The following is a 15085-nucleotide window of genomic DNA, read 5'->3' as shown; positions in this document are numbered from 1 at the left end:
GCCGGCTTTAGTAGCCAGTTAGTTAAATGCTATTTCGTGTGTCTTTGACAAACGCGTACGAACATTTTGGACCCGAATTTGTAATTATGTACTAATTTTGTAAATGTATTTTCCATGTATACTTTATGACATAATTTTTCGATTTGATCAAGAACGTAAACACAAGCCAACGCTGTTTGGTTCTAGTGGCCAGTTAGTTTGATGCTATTTTGTGTGTATAAGACAAACACAAACTTCAAAAAATTATATGTAATCACAACAGCAAACTTCCATTCAGAAACGTTTCGTAAGAGCCGTGCTTGCGGAAGTTCTGCTTGACTCTCTTCATTACCGCTTTCTGTGTCTGATTCTGGCTCAAACTGATATGGCAATATTGACACCATTATTTACATTTGACCGCAGCACATGCGACTGTCACCCAGTGAAGGTAATGGGCATGAAGTTTCCGGACAATGTGCAGTACGCAGTTTAGCCAATCACAACACACCGGCCCAACTAACCAATCTGAGCCCATTGCCTGTTTCTGAGGGAGTGGTTTCATAGAATCAGAAAGTCAACCGGTCGTTCAAATGACAGAGGAGAAAGCGGCTTACAATAAAGGTGAAATATATGAAAAATAAGGCGCTTTTTAACAAACGAAACACGAAGACGTTATATCGCACCCCATAAACACAATCAAGCAAAGAAAAAAAGCAGTAAACCACCCCTTTAATAAATATCGGCACAAAATTCGCTCCATACTATTCGGTAATGCGATATGTCACGATAATGAACATGCATGATATTGTTATCGTGGGCACTTCAAAATACCAAGAATAATTATTTATTACAAATTCTTCAGAATTTTGAATGCATGTTAAGAATACTTTTCCCATAAACTGGTCACAATGCATAACATCGCTGTATGCTGTGTCAAAGACCGAGTGCACTCTGATGTAAACAAGCAGGGATGAGAAGCGCATGGCGGAGCGTGTGAGAGACGCTCTGGATGAATGCGTCATCGCTTTGACAGCAGATGGCACTGAACAGCAGAAATGCAGCCGTTACCCAGGAAACCTGGTAGACTTATAGGCTATAGACTTAATAGGTTATTTATTTTCCAACTTTTCTTTTACATTTTAATCTTTACTACAACATGCCCTAGATATTGTTTGAAAGTGTTTTGATTCTTTATTGTTCAGTCACACTTTACATTAATTAAATTCTAATGTTTTAATAACATATCCTAGATTACTCTTAACCTGATTTTAATACATTTCTTGAACAAATTGATATAAAACAAGTTACAAATTGTGGTGATATTGTGGTGACACATACTGTATGTCACATCGGGCTCTTAACTTTATAAAAGTAGGTGGAATTTTGATGAGACATATTTGTCACATTAAGAAAAATGGTAAAAATGTTAATGAGCTGCTCAATTAATTTAGCTGATTCAATTATTTTAGTGTTATATATATTCTGCTGCTCATTTCAAAGTATATTTTAACAAATCTACACACGTTTAGCATGTTGACCTCCAGTGTAAGGTAGTTATTTATTTTTATTCAGTTTGCACATTTTCAAATTGTGAAAAAAAAAAAAAAAAAAATCTAAAGATTAATTTCTGGTTAAACCATATACCTGAAAAGGTAGAATTTTTATATGTTACAAAAGAGTTGTTGTAAAATATAATGGTCACAGTTATGTGGTTTTCAAATATGTTGTGACAAAGCAAATTAAATGCAAAAACTGTATTACTTCTGGAAAATGTAATACTTCCCAGAAAAGTAATAATTTTGATGTATGTTGTGGAAAAGCAAATAAACATTAAAAAACGTTATTTAGCAAAAAACTAAATGATAAAAAATGTTTTTCAATTGAGAAATAAACGCCCAATGTAACATATGTAACATGAAAAATTTATCATAAACGCCCAATGTCATATATATGTCACATTACAGATCTTTCACAAGGAGGGGTTGTATTTCAAAAACAACCGCAGAAACATGTCATAAGTGGTCCATTTGGTCTGTTTTATATGCCCCATAATCTTCCTATAAGAGGAAATTGGTCCGGGTTCTCATGGGTTAAATTTTGTGTGCCAAATGTGTCCCTAGTGTGGACACATATGTGTGCTGATGCAGTTATATCCTTATACTCAGCGACATGCACATACTAGCTTGTATTGTTCATTTCAATGTCTCCTGCTTCATGGGGGGTTATTCATGTATGTTATACATGCAGCAGCAGTATTTCTTACATGCTCACAGCAGCATGTTATGGATGTATTGGCAGTAGCAAGTCTCGGTACTTACTCTGCAGCAGCAGCAGATGTATTCCGCCAATACATAAAATATTAACCAAATATATTAACATTACCATGCAAATCACTCAGAGAGTTGTCATGACAGAAATACAAAGTTCTGGCATGAAACTCTAGATGGCACAGTCCGATAGATCTAACTCAGTATGACATAATGACATCATGTCACAGCTGATTGGTTCTCTCCTGTATTGGTAGACAATGAGCTCGCTGCTCAGACAGAAACACACGGGAGCGTTTGAAAGCCGCGTCTATCAGCGTATCCGTCACCATCAGCAGATCCCTAATATATCTGCACATAGACAGATACGCTAATAGATGTGGCTTTCAAACACTCCCGTGTGTTTCTGTGTGAGCCTTCAGTCAAGAGCGTGAAGTAATGATCATTGAAGCCACACACTGTCATATCTGTTGAGCGCTGGAACACAATGACCAATCAGCTCAAGAATCTGCTCAACAGCGCTCAAATCTTAGCAGGAAATGGATGTTTTTAACATTCCAGTACTGAATGGTATCGTGGTCGGAACTTTTGACAACAGTACCACAAACATTAGCTAAGTATTTGAATGTTGAGCAGCGAGCTCATTGACTACCAATACAAGAGAGAACCAATCAGCTGTGACAACACAGCCACTAGATGGAGTGTTACTCAAATAATGCCCCACATTTAAGTTTGTGAGCCTTCCATTCCTTCCCAACTTTCATGCTCAAGTGAAGATGTCATAGAAGAAATTCGTATTCAGCTCATATTTAAACTGAAAGTGGAGGGTTTAATCGTGGAAATGGGAGGTTGCTGCCTGTGGAAGACACACTTGGGAGCCATCCCTCTCAGAATGAGGCATCCTCTTTAAAGGCTTGGATGGCCTTGCTTATATTATTAGCAAGATTGACAACTTTCAAAGAATTCTGTTCTGCTGCAGAGGGGCATGTTTTCCTCAGGGTCTGGTGTGAATGTTTTCCCATCTCTGGCCAAATCATGGGGGCTTAAGTCATGGATCCTAACCAACCAAAAGGTTTTTTTTACGTTTTTACAACTTAGAAAGGTTTAATTGTTCTGATCTGAATATATAAGCAAAGTGGCAAAACAGTATGTTGGGATTCTGTAAGCAGAATCAGTTACAGCTGTTACAAACTCAAAAATCTGCTGAAGCTGGTTGCCTTCAAATTTTAAGTTGGCTCAATTTTTTATTTTTTTTTTTTTAACAGTGTATTAACAGTTTTAACACTTAATGTTGCTAGATGACCTAATGAAGGTGAGTTCGCTGATCTATATTTATATTTATTTAGATCAGTGAACTTCACGTCATGGGAGAGTCTCGGAATGTAGATAAGGGTTGCGTCTCAATCAGCTCCCTTGTTCATTATTCAGGGCACTGATCAGGGAGTCATCCATTTTAAGGGCTGTCTCAATCGTGAAATCCTTCCAGTGCAATGGAACGTTCGCTCCCTGAAAAATACCACAATGCATCGCAAAAACTAGGGAGCATCGGAGCTCACTATGCTCCCTTACCGGAAATAACGTCACATTTCTGAAGCGTGAAACATAAACCACAGGAGCCAACTCGATAAATATAATGACGCAATAGATGATTTGAAAAGACAAACCGTTTATTATATTTCAACATAAACACACATCATTAGACAGGTAATGAACACATCTAATTAACACTTATAATTAACATTCGGCTGAAATTTTGTAAGAACATGTAACAGAAAAATGTGTTTAAAGAAAATAAAAAAATAATATAAAAAAGAGATCGGTCCTGTCTGTTGTTTATTAATTCCAGTGATGACATTCTACTATGTTGTCCGTTGACGCTGTACGGACAAAATCACTAAATTGGCAACATCGGTACACTTACTACAACATAAGTTATGTACATTTCATTGTTCCTCTTGTTTTTACATGTGTTCATAATTTCTTTGTATGACAGCATGGCCAAAAATTATGACTGCACAATTTGGCATTTTTCATTGAATTATTATCACAAATAAAACAACTGACTCTAAGCAACTATGCAATATGGTTACATTTTTTGCAGGGGTAGAAAATGGATAAACGGCTTGAATGTTCGAATTCCATGTGTGGTCAAGCAAAGATCAAATGGTCCCATCATCATGTCGTCTTCAGTTTTGTGCAACAGAATAAAAGTGTTTATTGCAACTTTTATAGATTTTTCTGGTTGTTTGATGAGAAATATCCTCTCATCAAACAACCAGACTAACAAATGGCTTGGCACAAACCATAGTGGGGCAGCGCCTATAGACAGGGCTTACTTCTGTGTAGGCATAGATTCTCTATGGCAAATATTAGGTGCTTATTGCAGAAATATGTATGTACCTCACATCTGCAGCCACGTTACCCTTTTAGTCTATTTCTTTGGCACACTGCACATTTTATTTAGCTGTCCAGTTATCAAAATCTGTGTGGCAAAGCTGCGTGACATTTACATTATAGTGAAGTGCAGACTAGTATTGATTTTAGTATGACTATAAAGCTATCTTACCGTTTTGATTATTATTTCAAGTTTTTTTTCATAGAGAAGTTTATATGATACTGTCATTATCTGACGGCATGTCATTACATTAAATTCCTGAATCTAGTCAATATTTGAAAAATATGACATTATAGGTGTTACCAATTAAATCAGTATCAGCAAAAGCCATCTTTGCACTGTGGCACAGAAGCTGCATCTTAAGTTGAATTTAGATGTATTTACACAATTAATGCTGCTCAGAAAGCAGTAAATGCAGTAACAAAGTAATTGAATTATGGAATGAGATTAATGTTTTAAACAAAAATATTTTGAATAGCCTACAGACAGAAATATGAAATGAGTGACAAAATGAAACAACTGGATATTTGAATTATGAAGGTTACATTGCCAGCAGGTGGCGGCAAGTCATTGTGTTGATGAATGAGTCATAGAGTCATCAATTCAACCGATTCCTTCTAAATGCTGATTTGTTCAGGAGCAGAGCAAATGGGTCATTGAACCACTAGGCGCATTCAACTTGAAGGAGTGCTGCGCAGAATGATCACTGTGTGACATCAAAGTACCGCAAGAGAGCGATAAGAGAGCAGATGGATCCTTATGCTTTCGAATTGCTCTCGCGGTACTTTGATGTCATACATTGACCATTCTGCACAACGCCGCTTCAAGTCGAACGCGCCTACGGACGATTCATTCAAAGACTCGGATTCATTCAAGAATGAAACGCCTGTGTTTTAAGTCATAAAACACACTGTTTTCTGTCTAAAATGAAATCAATTTATACTCATTAATTAAACTGTACTGTCTAAAATAAAAGTTATGACTGCTGGATATACTAAAATCAATAGGCCTACTGGTCTGCGCTTCACTATAATGTAAATGCATTCGCCCCAAGTTGTCCAGTGCATCACGCAGCTTTGCCACACAGATTTTGATAACTGGACAGCTAAATAAAATGTGCGGTGCGCCAAAGAAATAGACTAAAAGGGTAATGTGGCTGCAGATCTGAGGTACATACATTTTTCTTTAATGTTGAAAATCTGCACATGAAATAAGTTAAAAAAGTTATAAGTTATTATTTTCTCATAGCTTAATATTAATTTATTCACATCTGTACTCATAGCTACCCCCTATTTTTGGCATATTGCCTGTTTTATTGAGCTGAGTTTTTGAGATGAAGTTGAAATGATATAGATATGTAAAGATATGACATTATTTCATATCAGTGTAGTATATGGTCTATTATTCTATATATATATATATACCATAAAAAATAAATAAATAAATAAATCATGCAGCAATGCATGCTGGGAGCGATGGATGAGTTTTGTACTATGCTAGTACCCAGCATGCATTGCAGCATGATTTTTTTTTTTTATGGTCACCATTGTTGAGGTTCACAAGCTGATTCTTGATGTCTGTGTGAGTCTAACTTCTGCCATAGATTAAAACTTTTTGTGGGCAAACTGTTTAGAAAGTCCTTTATATTAACTGACTGTCACAGAACCAGTGGCTCTTGGAACCACTTTTATTATAATCAATACATTCATTTAACCCGAGATTAGACACACAATGAATCCATAATCGTGCTCAATGAGATCAGTTCACTAACAGATGCCCACCATTGTAAACATATAACAACCAACTACTGATAATTTTCTCTGGGCTTTTGAGTTGTAACAAATATGTTTGAGGAACACATGGTTACAACAGCCAGAGAAAAAGAAGAAAAAATAAAGCCAGTCTGGTTATTAATAAGTGGAGCTGGTGATGCTGTTTGTGGGGTTGTTTAATCAGATTTTGAGAGATTTAATATATTTTATTTCAGTTGATATCATCTAAGGCTGTGACTGAAGTCAGTTGAAATAGTTCTTGTGCTTCTCTTTCTTCAGGGATTCTGTTTGTTAACAGCAGATGTTCATCACTACGGTGGCCGGGAAGTGCAAAACAACATTACAAAGTGTGAAACACTTTTACGAAGCTCGAGACAAATTTACATTTTGGAAAACATTTTTACCTATCATAAAACAAATTAACAAGACGCAAAACACTTTTACCAGTCCCGAAACAAATTTACAATGACAGATTCTTCACGGAAAGGGAATGTACCACACGCGGGAAGTGACGCGGTGAAAGGTGTTGTTGTTGGTGAGCGCGGTAAATTCGTCTTGTGGTTGTGCAGTAAATGCCGTAAATAAAGTTTATGGTGACCGAACATGGACTGCGGCAAACACATGAGCAGCTTAACACTGCCCGGCTGTCGAGACGTCCCCTGTGTTTCCGTCTGGTCCGCGTCCTTTAGAAACTCCAAACACCGACCACACGTAAAGCAAAACCGCCTTAAGCTGCTCATGTGTTTGCCACAAAACGGGCAAAACATCCCTCGGCTGCAGTCCATGTTTGGTCACCATAAACTTTATTTACGCCCATAGCATATTTTATCTGAGGGTGGGGCTTGATGTAGCAGGGCGGGGCCACGTGGGGGATTTTTGGCAAAATCCTATAAACACCCCAAACTCTTATAGATTAACATACAAATGAAGATGTAGCCTATATGCAAACCAATAACCTATATATATGTGCTTTTGTGATTTTAGTTCAATAATTTTTTCTTTAATATTTCTATTATTTAAGGGGATTTTATTAAATATTGACATCGCTGATACACAAAAGTTTTGGTCAATGCACTTTATCGAATTCTCTCATCAGAAACATCAAAGTGCAGATGTAGCCTACCTATGTGCGATGTAAGAGATTAATTCATCAAACACTGCAGACAACCTCACTGATTATAGCTTATAGATTTTTTTTGAGTGCTTACACTCACGCTACAGTAATATTCTTTGATAATGTAAATGTTCTTTTTTCGCTGTATAATTTGTTCGTTCTTCGAATAATAGTGGACATGCGCGTTATAATTAAACTTAAAATGTCTTTTTATTAACCGTGATCAACTTAAATTCAAATTCAGTCTTATTAAAACATTTTGCCATAATATGGATAGCCTACTTGCCTAAAACTTTATGATGTGCGTAGTTAATAGATTGCATTATGCTACAGTGGTTTGAACGCGTTTTACCAGACACTAGAGCGCAAAGCTCATTGACGGTGGCCGTCTTGAGAAGCGAAAGCTTCGGAAAACAGCTCATAAAAAGGACGAGGAGGTGAATGGTTTTTACAAGTTGGAATGTAAAATTAAGATAACATCGCGTGAACATTCACGTGAATTTCTGTCAGTGTGAGGGGGAGATGTAGAGGGAGGGGAGGGGGGGGGGGGGAGGAATTAAACGCCCCTTTCTGCTGATTGGTCAGCCAAAGATCAACCGTGCCGTCATCAGTACTTCTGCAGTTCCGCGCTGCAGAATAGTAGTCCTAGTGTACGGATTTATAACCATTTTATTGCAACTACATTTCCTCTTTTTCTCATCAAACAAGCATAGTAATGAATAGCTCGACACAACTCGTGCCGAGGCAGTTTCTAGATGAGGCTTTTTTCTGTGTAGGCCAGCGGTTCTTAAAGTGATCCGCGAAATAATTTGCTTTAGCCTACCATATTTTTCAGACTGTAAAGTGATTTTTTTTTTATCATGATACATACAGTGATTTTTTTCCAAAGTGGCTTATATGATGCATTTAAGGCCAAATAATCTAAATGTAGACTTTTAAAAGTAGGCGCGTCAAGTATCACTTTGGATTGGTTCGTGTGGCGTGCAACAGAAAGATGTTCAGGGAGACCAAGACGCGCCAAAAGTGTTGCATGCTGTTGTTTTCTTTATTTTTCAAAGGCATGACATTTTGTAATTATTTTGAATGTACACAAAAAAATAAATAAATAAATAAAAATAGAGTATTTAGTTATTTCCCCTGTTGAGGAAAAAAAATACAAGTGAACATAAATTAATACTCAATATTAATTAAATAAACTGCTTTAAAATGACTGCTGATATTTCCTGTGCACTGCAATACTGGTCTGTGCTTGACTGTAGTCCCGTGTGTCTGCTTATTGATTTAACCCATCGCAGTGTATTGGAACTGTGTGAACTAGGGCAACTCACCTGTTCTAAAGGCTATAGCCAGGGGCGCCATGAAGCGTTTTAAGGGGGGTATGCAAAACAGAAATTTGGGCCCCCTTCTACCAGATGATTTTTTTTCCTTTGAACGCTTAATAAGTAAGAAGAACAAATTACAAGCAATAGCACAAATAAATAAATAGAACAAAGATACAAATTAAAGATATTTTGGGTTTTTAGATTTGTAGGCGTTCAAGTACAGAAATTAAATAATCAAATGTAAAATAACATGGCATACTCTTCACTGTATAAATGTAATAGGCTATAGATTAATCTTAAGTTATTCAGTCAAGAGCAGTGAGTTCGTTTCGATAGGACTCACAGTGGTGTCACGGTTCTGCAGCCTAAGTTTGGATACAGCAAAAAGAACGAAATGCCAGAGAAATTTCCTTGTTTTTACCATTTTTTTATTTATTGAAACTAACATCATAAAGGTTGTTTTTTTTTTTTTTTTTTTAACAATGCAGTGTGCCGAACAACAGTCGCATCTCAGATCAGCTGCAGGAGTCGGATTTCATTGATCACGTGAGGAGAGTGAGTCGAGCTGACGAGTATTGTATTTTTTACAGTCATGCCAATAAAGCAATTTTGAATTGAATTGAATTGAAAGACAAGGAAGTTGGCGAAAGATTTAATTTCGAAACAAAATATAAAAGCGCCTGCTTTAAAAACATTTTAGACTTTGGAAGGCCTTTTGACTTTTGCCATTATCTAGCATGGTGTTTGTATTCGCTTTGTTAATATATTAAACATTCTGTGTAAACATTCTATGTTTAATATAGCCTAAGTGAATTTGTCGTACTTGTTTTGTTGTCAATTCATTCAATTGACGCCGAATTGCTTTAAATGAATTGCACATGCATTTAAAGCAAATAAAAGTGAGGAAAATAGGGAAAAGTCTAACGAACTTTTGATGGGAGGGCCAGACATCACGTTGCCTGTTACATCGTTTGGGCTGCCTTGTTGAGGATTTTAAATTGTCAGATAATAAATTGTTTTTGAGGCGGCCAAGAGAGTATTTTGACATACTTTTGTATTTCACGGTGTCGAGAGTCACTTCAAAGATTTGATATATCAGTAGTTCTTTGGTCACTGGCTAAACATGACAGAAAGTTGCAGAAGGGAGTCAGGGAGAGGCAGTGGTGTTGTTTTACAGTGTATTACAGTGACATCTCTACAAGCTAAACATAAGGGGTCGTACTGTAAATATTTAAAAACTTTGCTCTCTTTCTCCTCAACTTCGTCCTCCTTATAGCCTACTCGCGAATTTGCTGGCTTTCGTGGCACATCAGCTTATAAATGAAAGAGTAAACACGTAAAATTAGGGTAAACTATTAAAATGCAGTGGCCTCCATGTTTACTTCCTTATGACAGCGCGCTTCATGCCGTCTTGTTGTTGTTCTTTTGCGCATGCGGGTCAGTTCAAGAATGTCATTTATTCACAATGAAATTTGGTCACATTTAATAAAAAATATTATGAACAGCCATACAAATAAAAAAAAATTGACAAGGTGTATCTGTCCTTTAAAGTGTTAGAAGACGCGATCAAATAAAAAATAAAAATAAATAACCAAAGTCGTAATTTGGGGCCCCCTAACGGCCTGGGCCCATATGGCTATACACTGTAAAAAATGATTCACTATATTTACTCAATAAAATTGTGTCAACAGATTACAAGCAATATTATTAATTAAATTCAACACAAAACAATTAATTAGAATTAATCAAATGAGATGCTTATAAATTATCCATTCAAAATGAGTAAAAGAACAAAATCAAATTAAGTAAAATTTAAACAAAAATATTGGTTTCATTGGACAAAAAACACTATGCTAGTGATACTATGTTATGCATGCCAGGCCAGTAGTTGGCAATCAAGAAACACTGCAAAAAGCGTAATATGCATGCACATGACGTCACCTTTTCACAAATTCATGTTTTGTTGTTTACATGGAGATGATACAGGCATCTTGTTCAAAAGCTTGTGTTTCCAGGCCCCAAAACTGAATTATTGAAGACACCTGATGTTAACACAGAATCACTGAAGGAGAAAATCATGTTTTACCATTGGGTCACCATCACGGTGGTCAATGTTTGCTTTAGTTGGGCTCTTGACCCTTGACTCTTTAACATTAGATTTTGTTTGGCTGCTGTAACTGAGTTAGACAACAGTTAAGACAAGCCAAGAGAAAAGGTGATCGGGTGGTGTTGGTTATGTTTTGACATCATCATCTGACCTGTATCGCTGAGTTGGATTTACCGTATCGGTTTCTGCCATCCTGTGATTGTACAGTGTAATGTCTGAAATTTTCAGCATAAACAGAGATTTAAAAGTTCTTCAAATCAAATAATAAAAAAAAGCTTTCATCTAGACACACAGACATCAAGTATCAGCGTGAGAACCTCAACAATGGTGACCATCAAATGCTGCAGTGCATTCTGGGTGCCACCAATCAAAACTCATCAATAGCTCCCATCATGCATTGCATATTTTTAGTAGTTTGTTTTGTGACGTTCAGAGTTGATCTGTTTATCACCGTTGTTGAGATTCATACTCTGATTCTTGATGTCAGAGTGTGCCTAAAAGAACAATTTTTAAGAAACCCTTTGGATTATACTGAAAATTTCAGATCTTATACTGTAGAATTACAGGACTGCTGTAATCAAAGTAAATCTAATTCAGAGATTCAGGGCAAATGATGATGACAATACATAATCAACAACACCAGACCACCTTTTCATTAGGCTTGTCTAACTGTTGTTTAACTCTGTAACAGCAGCCAAACAATATCTAATGTTAAAAGAGTCAAGGGTCAAGAGCCCAACTAAAGCAAACATTGACCACCGTAATGGTAACCTAAAAATTCAGATTTTCTCCTTCAGTTATTCTGTTTGTTAACATCAGGTGTCTTCAATAACTGTTTTTGGGGCCTGGAAACACAAGCTTTTGAACAAGATGCCTGTATCATCTCCATGTAAACAACAAAAACATGAATTTGTGAAAAAGGTGACGTCATGTGCATGCATATTACGTTTTTGCGCAGTGTTTCTTGATCGCCAACTACTGGCCTGGCATGCATAACATAGTATCACTAGCATAGTGTTTTTTGTCCAATGAAACCAATATTTTTGTTTAAATTTTACTTAATTTGTTTGTGCTATTTTACTCATTTTGAATGGATAATTTATAAGCATCTCATTTGATTAATTCTAATGAATTGTTTTGTGTTGAATTTAATTAATAATATTGCTTGTAATCTGTTGACACAATTTTATTGAGTAAATATAGTGGATTACTCAATTTTATTGAGTAAATATAGTGGATCACTTTTTACAGTGTATGGACAATTTATTTATTTTATTTTTTATTAATTATACTTATACAAAACGTGTACCACTGATTTTATTTATTTATTTTCAATTTAATTCATCCACAGGATGTGTGATAAACCAATGCCTGAGATGTTCACCGCAGATACTTATCCACTGAGTGATACATTTCTTTGTCTAATTTTTGATAGCACTTATTTCCTGAGCAAAACCATTGCACTGTCTTCATCAAAGATGGTAACCAGTGGTCCTCTTGACCTACATTATATTACATCCAGGTGAGATCTTATCACATTTAAACACATCATTATAAAGTACATTTTTTAAGTCAAAGTGGAAAGTGGAGTTCTGTTTTCCTTACACTACCTTTTCTATTCAAATGACAGCACGGATGATGAGCCATATGAATATTCGGGCAACTACGATGATTTGGATTTTCAATTGGTCTGTGTTTATGGAAATCATGGAGCTAGAATTCTTCCCATTTTATACTCGCTTTATTTTGTGGTGGGCTTTCTGGGTAACATGCTGGTGGTCTGGGTGGTCTGTATGGGTACCAAGCTGAGAAGTATGACTGACATCTGTCTCCTGAACCTGGCTTTAGCTGACCTGCTGCTAGTTTCATCTTTCCCCTTCCTGGCACACCATGCCAGAGACCAGTGGATCTTTGGAGATGTAATGTGCACTGTGGTCTTCAGTGCCTACTACATTGGATTTTACAGTGTTATATTCTTCATTGTACTGATGAGTATTGATCAATACATGGCAATAGTTCATGATGTGCTTGCAAGAACATATGGAATCTTAGCCAGTGTAGTCATATGGATTATTGCTGTTTATGTAGCATTTCCTGAGATGACGCACTTCAAAACCAAAAATGCAAAAAACAAAATCTTCTGTTATGCGTTTTATCCAACAAGTGATCAAAATTCTTATTTTTCTTCGAGGATTTTTGCTATCTTTAAAATGAACGTCATAGGTTTAATTATCCCTCTTATCGTAATAGGAATTTTTTACTCAATGATTTTGAAGAGACTCCTGGCAGCCCGTTCTTCCAGAAAGCAGGACATATGCCATGTCATCACTGTGATGGTGGTGTTCTTCTGCTGTTATGCTCCATATAACGTTGCTACTTTTGTGAAAGTCTTAGAGCAGAAAGAACTCATATCTAATTCCTGTGACTTTAGTAAGGCAATCCATCTAAGTCTGCAGATCACAGAAGCATTGGCTTTTTCACACAGCTGCATCAATCCCATTCTCTTTGTGTTTGTGCGAGAGAAATATAGGAGGCATCTTGTCTGTCTCCTCTATAAGACACCCTGTGGTAGACTGCAGTGTATGAATAATAACCCTACACAGGCCACAGGATCAGTTTACTCACATAACACCAATGATGAGAGAACTAGTACAGTAGTGTAAATGGAGGACTTGAGAATTAATTTTAAACTAATGTACTAATTTTTTTGTTTGTTTGTTTGTTTGTTTTTTCAAATCTACAATCATTGCTGTAGAAGAGATTTTATTAGTTGGGTAACTCTGCATCATGTGTCTATTGAGTTTGTTAGAATTCTAAACTGTCACTTTTATATACATGTGATATTCATCACTTAGAACCAATATATGCAGAACTCATTTGATTTTTTGGTGGGGTAAAAAATGTATTTATATTCGCTCTGTAAATATGTATGTTTGTAAAGGTACAGATTTGTAGGTGTGGATATGTGTAGTGTTTTTGTGTGTTGTTCTGTCTTAATCTCAGCCCACTAATCATTTTAAAGTTTGTTGAACTTCAAAGCTGTTATATGTGTAGCTTTAAACTAGTTGTAATATTTCAATTCATATTCATAGTTTTACTTTATGTAACACAAATGTTTAATCCATTAAATCTTCATGTAGTTATTTGAGTTTATTGTTTCAATATAATTATTTTACTTGGTTTAAGCGACTTATGTGTTATGTTTCAGACTTGAATGCGTGTTAGGTTATGGTTAGTTGACATGTATTTGCAAAGTTATAATCGGTAGAATGTCCATCAAAATAAAGTGTTAAGCAGACAGTCTACTAATACATTAATGACTGGCATTATGCGAGGTCCCAGTGTGAGTTAGTGACTGTATCTATCTACAATGCTATTATTTAGCCATGTAAAGAATGAAGTTTGTCTAGATAGTGCCTATAAGAGTGGTTAAATTTGCAGCTCTGCAATGATGAAGTTATTGCGTGTGTGTGTTTAGAGGCTTGTTGGTTTTCAGACGCTTTAATATGTTTGCTGTTTCTTTATTTTTACTGCCATCCAAAATGTTATGTCTTCTTTAAAACAGGAAGGACAGTTGTTTTTAAGTCTGATTTTCTTTACAATAGAGTGATATTGTACTTATGAATAAAAAGTCTTTAAGTGATATTGTTGAGTGATTCTGTACTGTTTGCATTACACAATATCAGTAGACATTGAGGAGGACACATTCCCAATATCTGATATTCTTGATGCTGCTTTGCTGCACTGCATCTCTCTGTATCTTCTTAGGATGACACAATATGTAAAATATTATATTTTCAGGCCAGTATGCTTCAGCGAACTAACGGTGTAAATTACTGCACAATATGCATCAGTTTTAACAGTGAAAAAATTCAAGGTATCATATAGGCTGTCTAAACAATTTAATATACTCTATCAACTGCTAAATGACTGACAGTCATCCAGTGACATAAACTTCTCTCGTCAAAAGTTGCCATTTTGATTTTTAATTTGAAAATACGTAATTTTGATCCATGTTATCTGTTTTAATGTGATGACACAAAACACATTAACAGAGCCGTTTTCAACATATTATTAAGAGTGAATGTGTACATATTTTAAAATAAAAATGGTAACACTTTATTTTAAG

General features: G+C 35.9%; 1 protein-coding gene across 6 annotated transcripts in view; it reads left to right on the top strand.

Annotated features, from left to right (window-relative positions):
• The window catches only part of LOC131520991 (C-C chemokine receptor type 5-like), a 28990-nt gene extending 14398 nt beyond the window's left edge, over window positions 1-14592 (top strand). For 4 of the 6 annotated variants that reach the window (XM_058745598.1, XM_058745599.1, XM_058745600.1 and 1 more), the window contains 2 exons: window positions 12392-12478; window positions 12587-14592. In XM_058745598.1, the coding sequence (XP_058601581.1) occupies window positions 12435-12478; window positions 12587-13619 (1077 nt within the window). In that variant the 5' untranslated portion in view covers window positions 12392-12434 and the 3' untranslated portion in view covers window positions 13620-14592. Of the gene's footprint in view, window positions 1-9337; window positions 9405-12227; window positions 12479-12586 lie in introns of those variants that run through there. The other 2 variants (XM_058745602.1, XM_058745597.1) reach the window with 2 other exon arrangements.
• The last annotated feature ends 493 nt before the right edge of the window (window positions 14593-15085 follow it).

This window comes from Onychostoma macrolepis, chromosome 15 (assembly GCF_012432095.1).
Source record: "Onychostoma macrolepis isolate SWU-2019 chromosome 15, ASM1243209v1, whole genome shotgun sequence".
NCBI classification, from domain to species: domain Eukaryota; kingdom Metazoa; phylum Chordata; class Actinopteri; order Cypriniformes; family Cyprinidae; genus Onychostoma; species Onychostoma macrolepis.
This window is presented reverse-complemented; position numbering and strand designations above follow the sequence as displayed.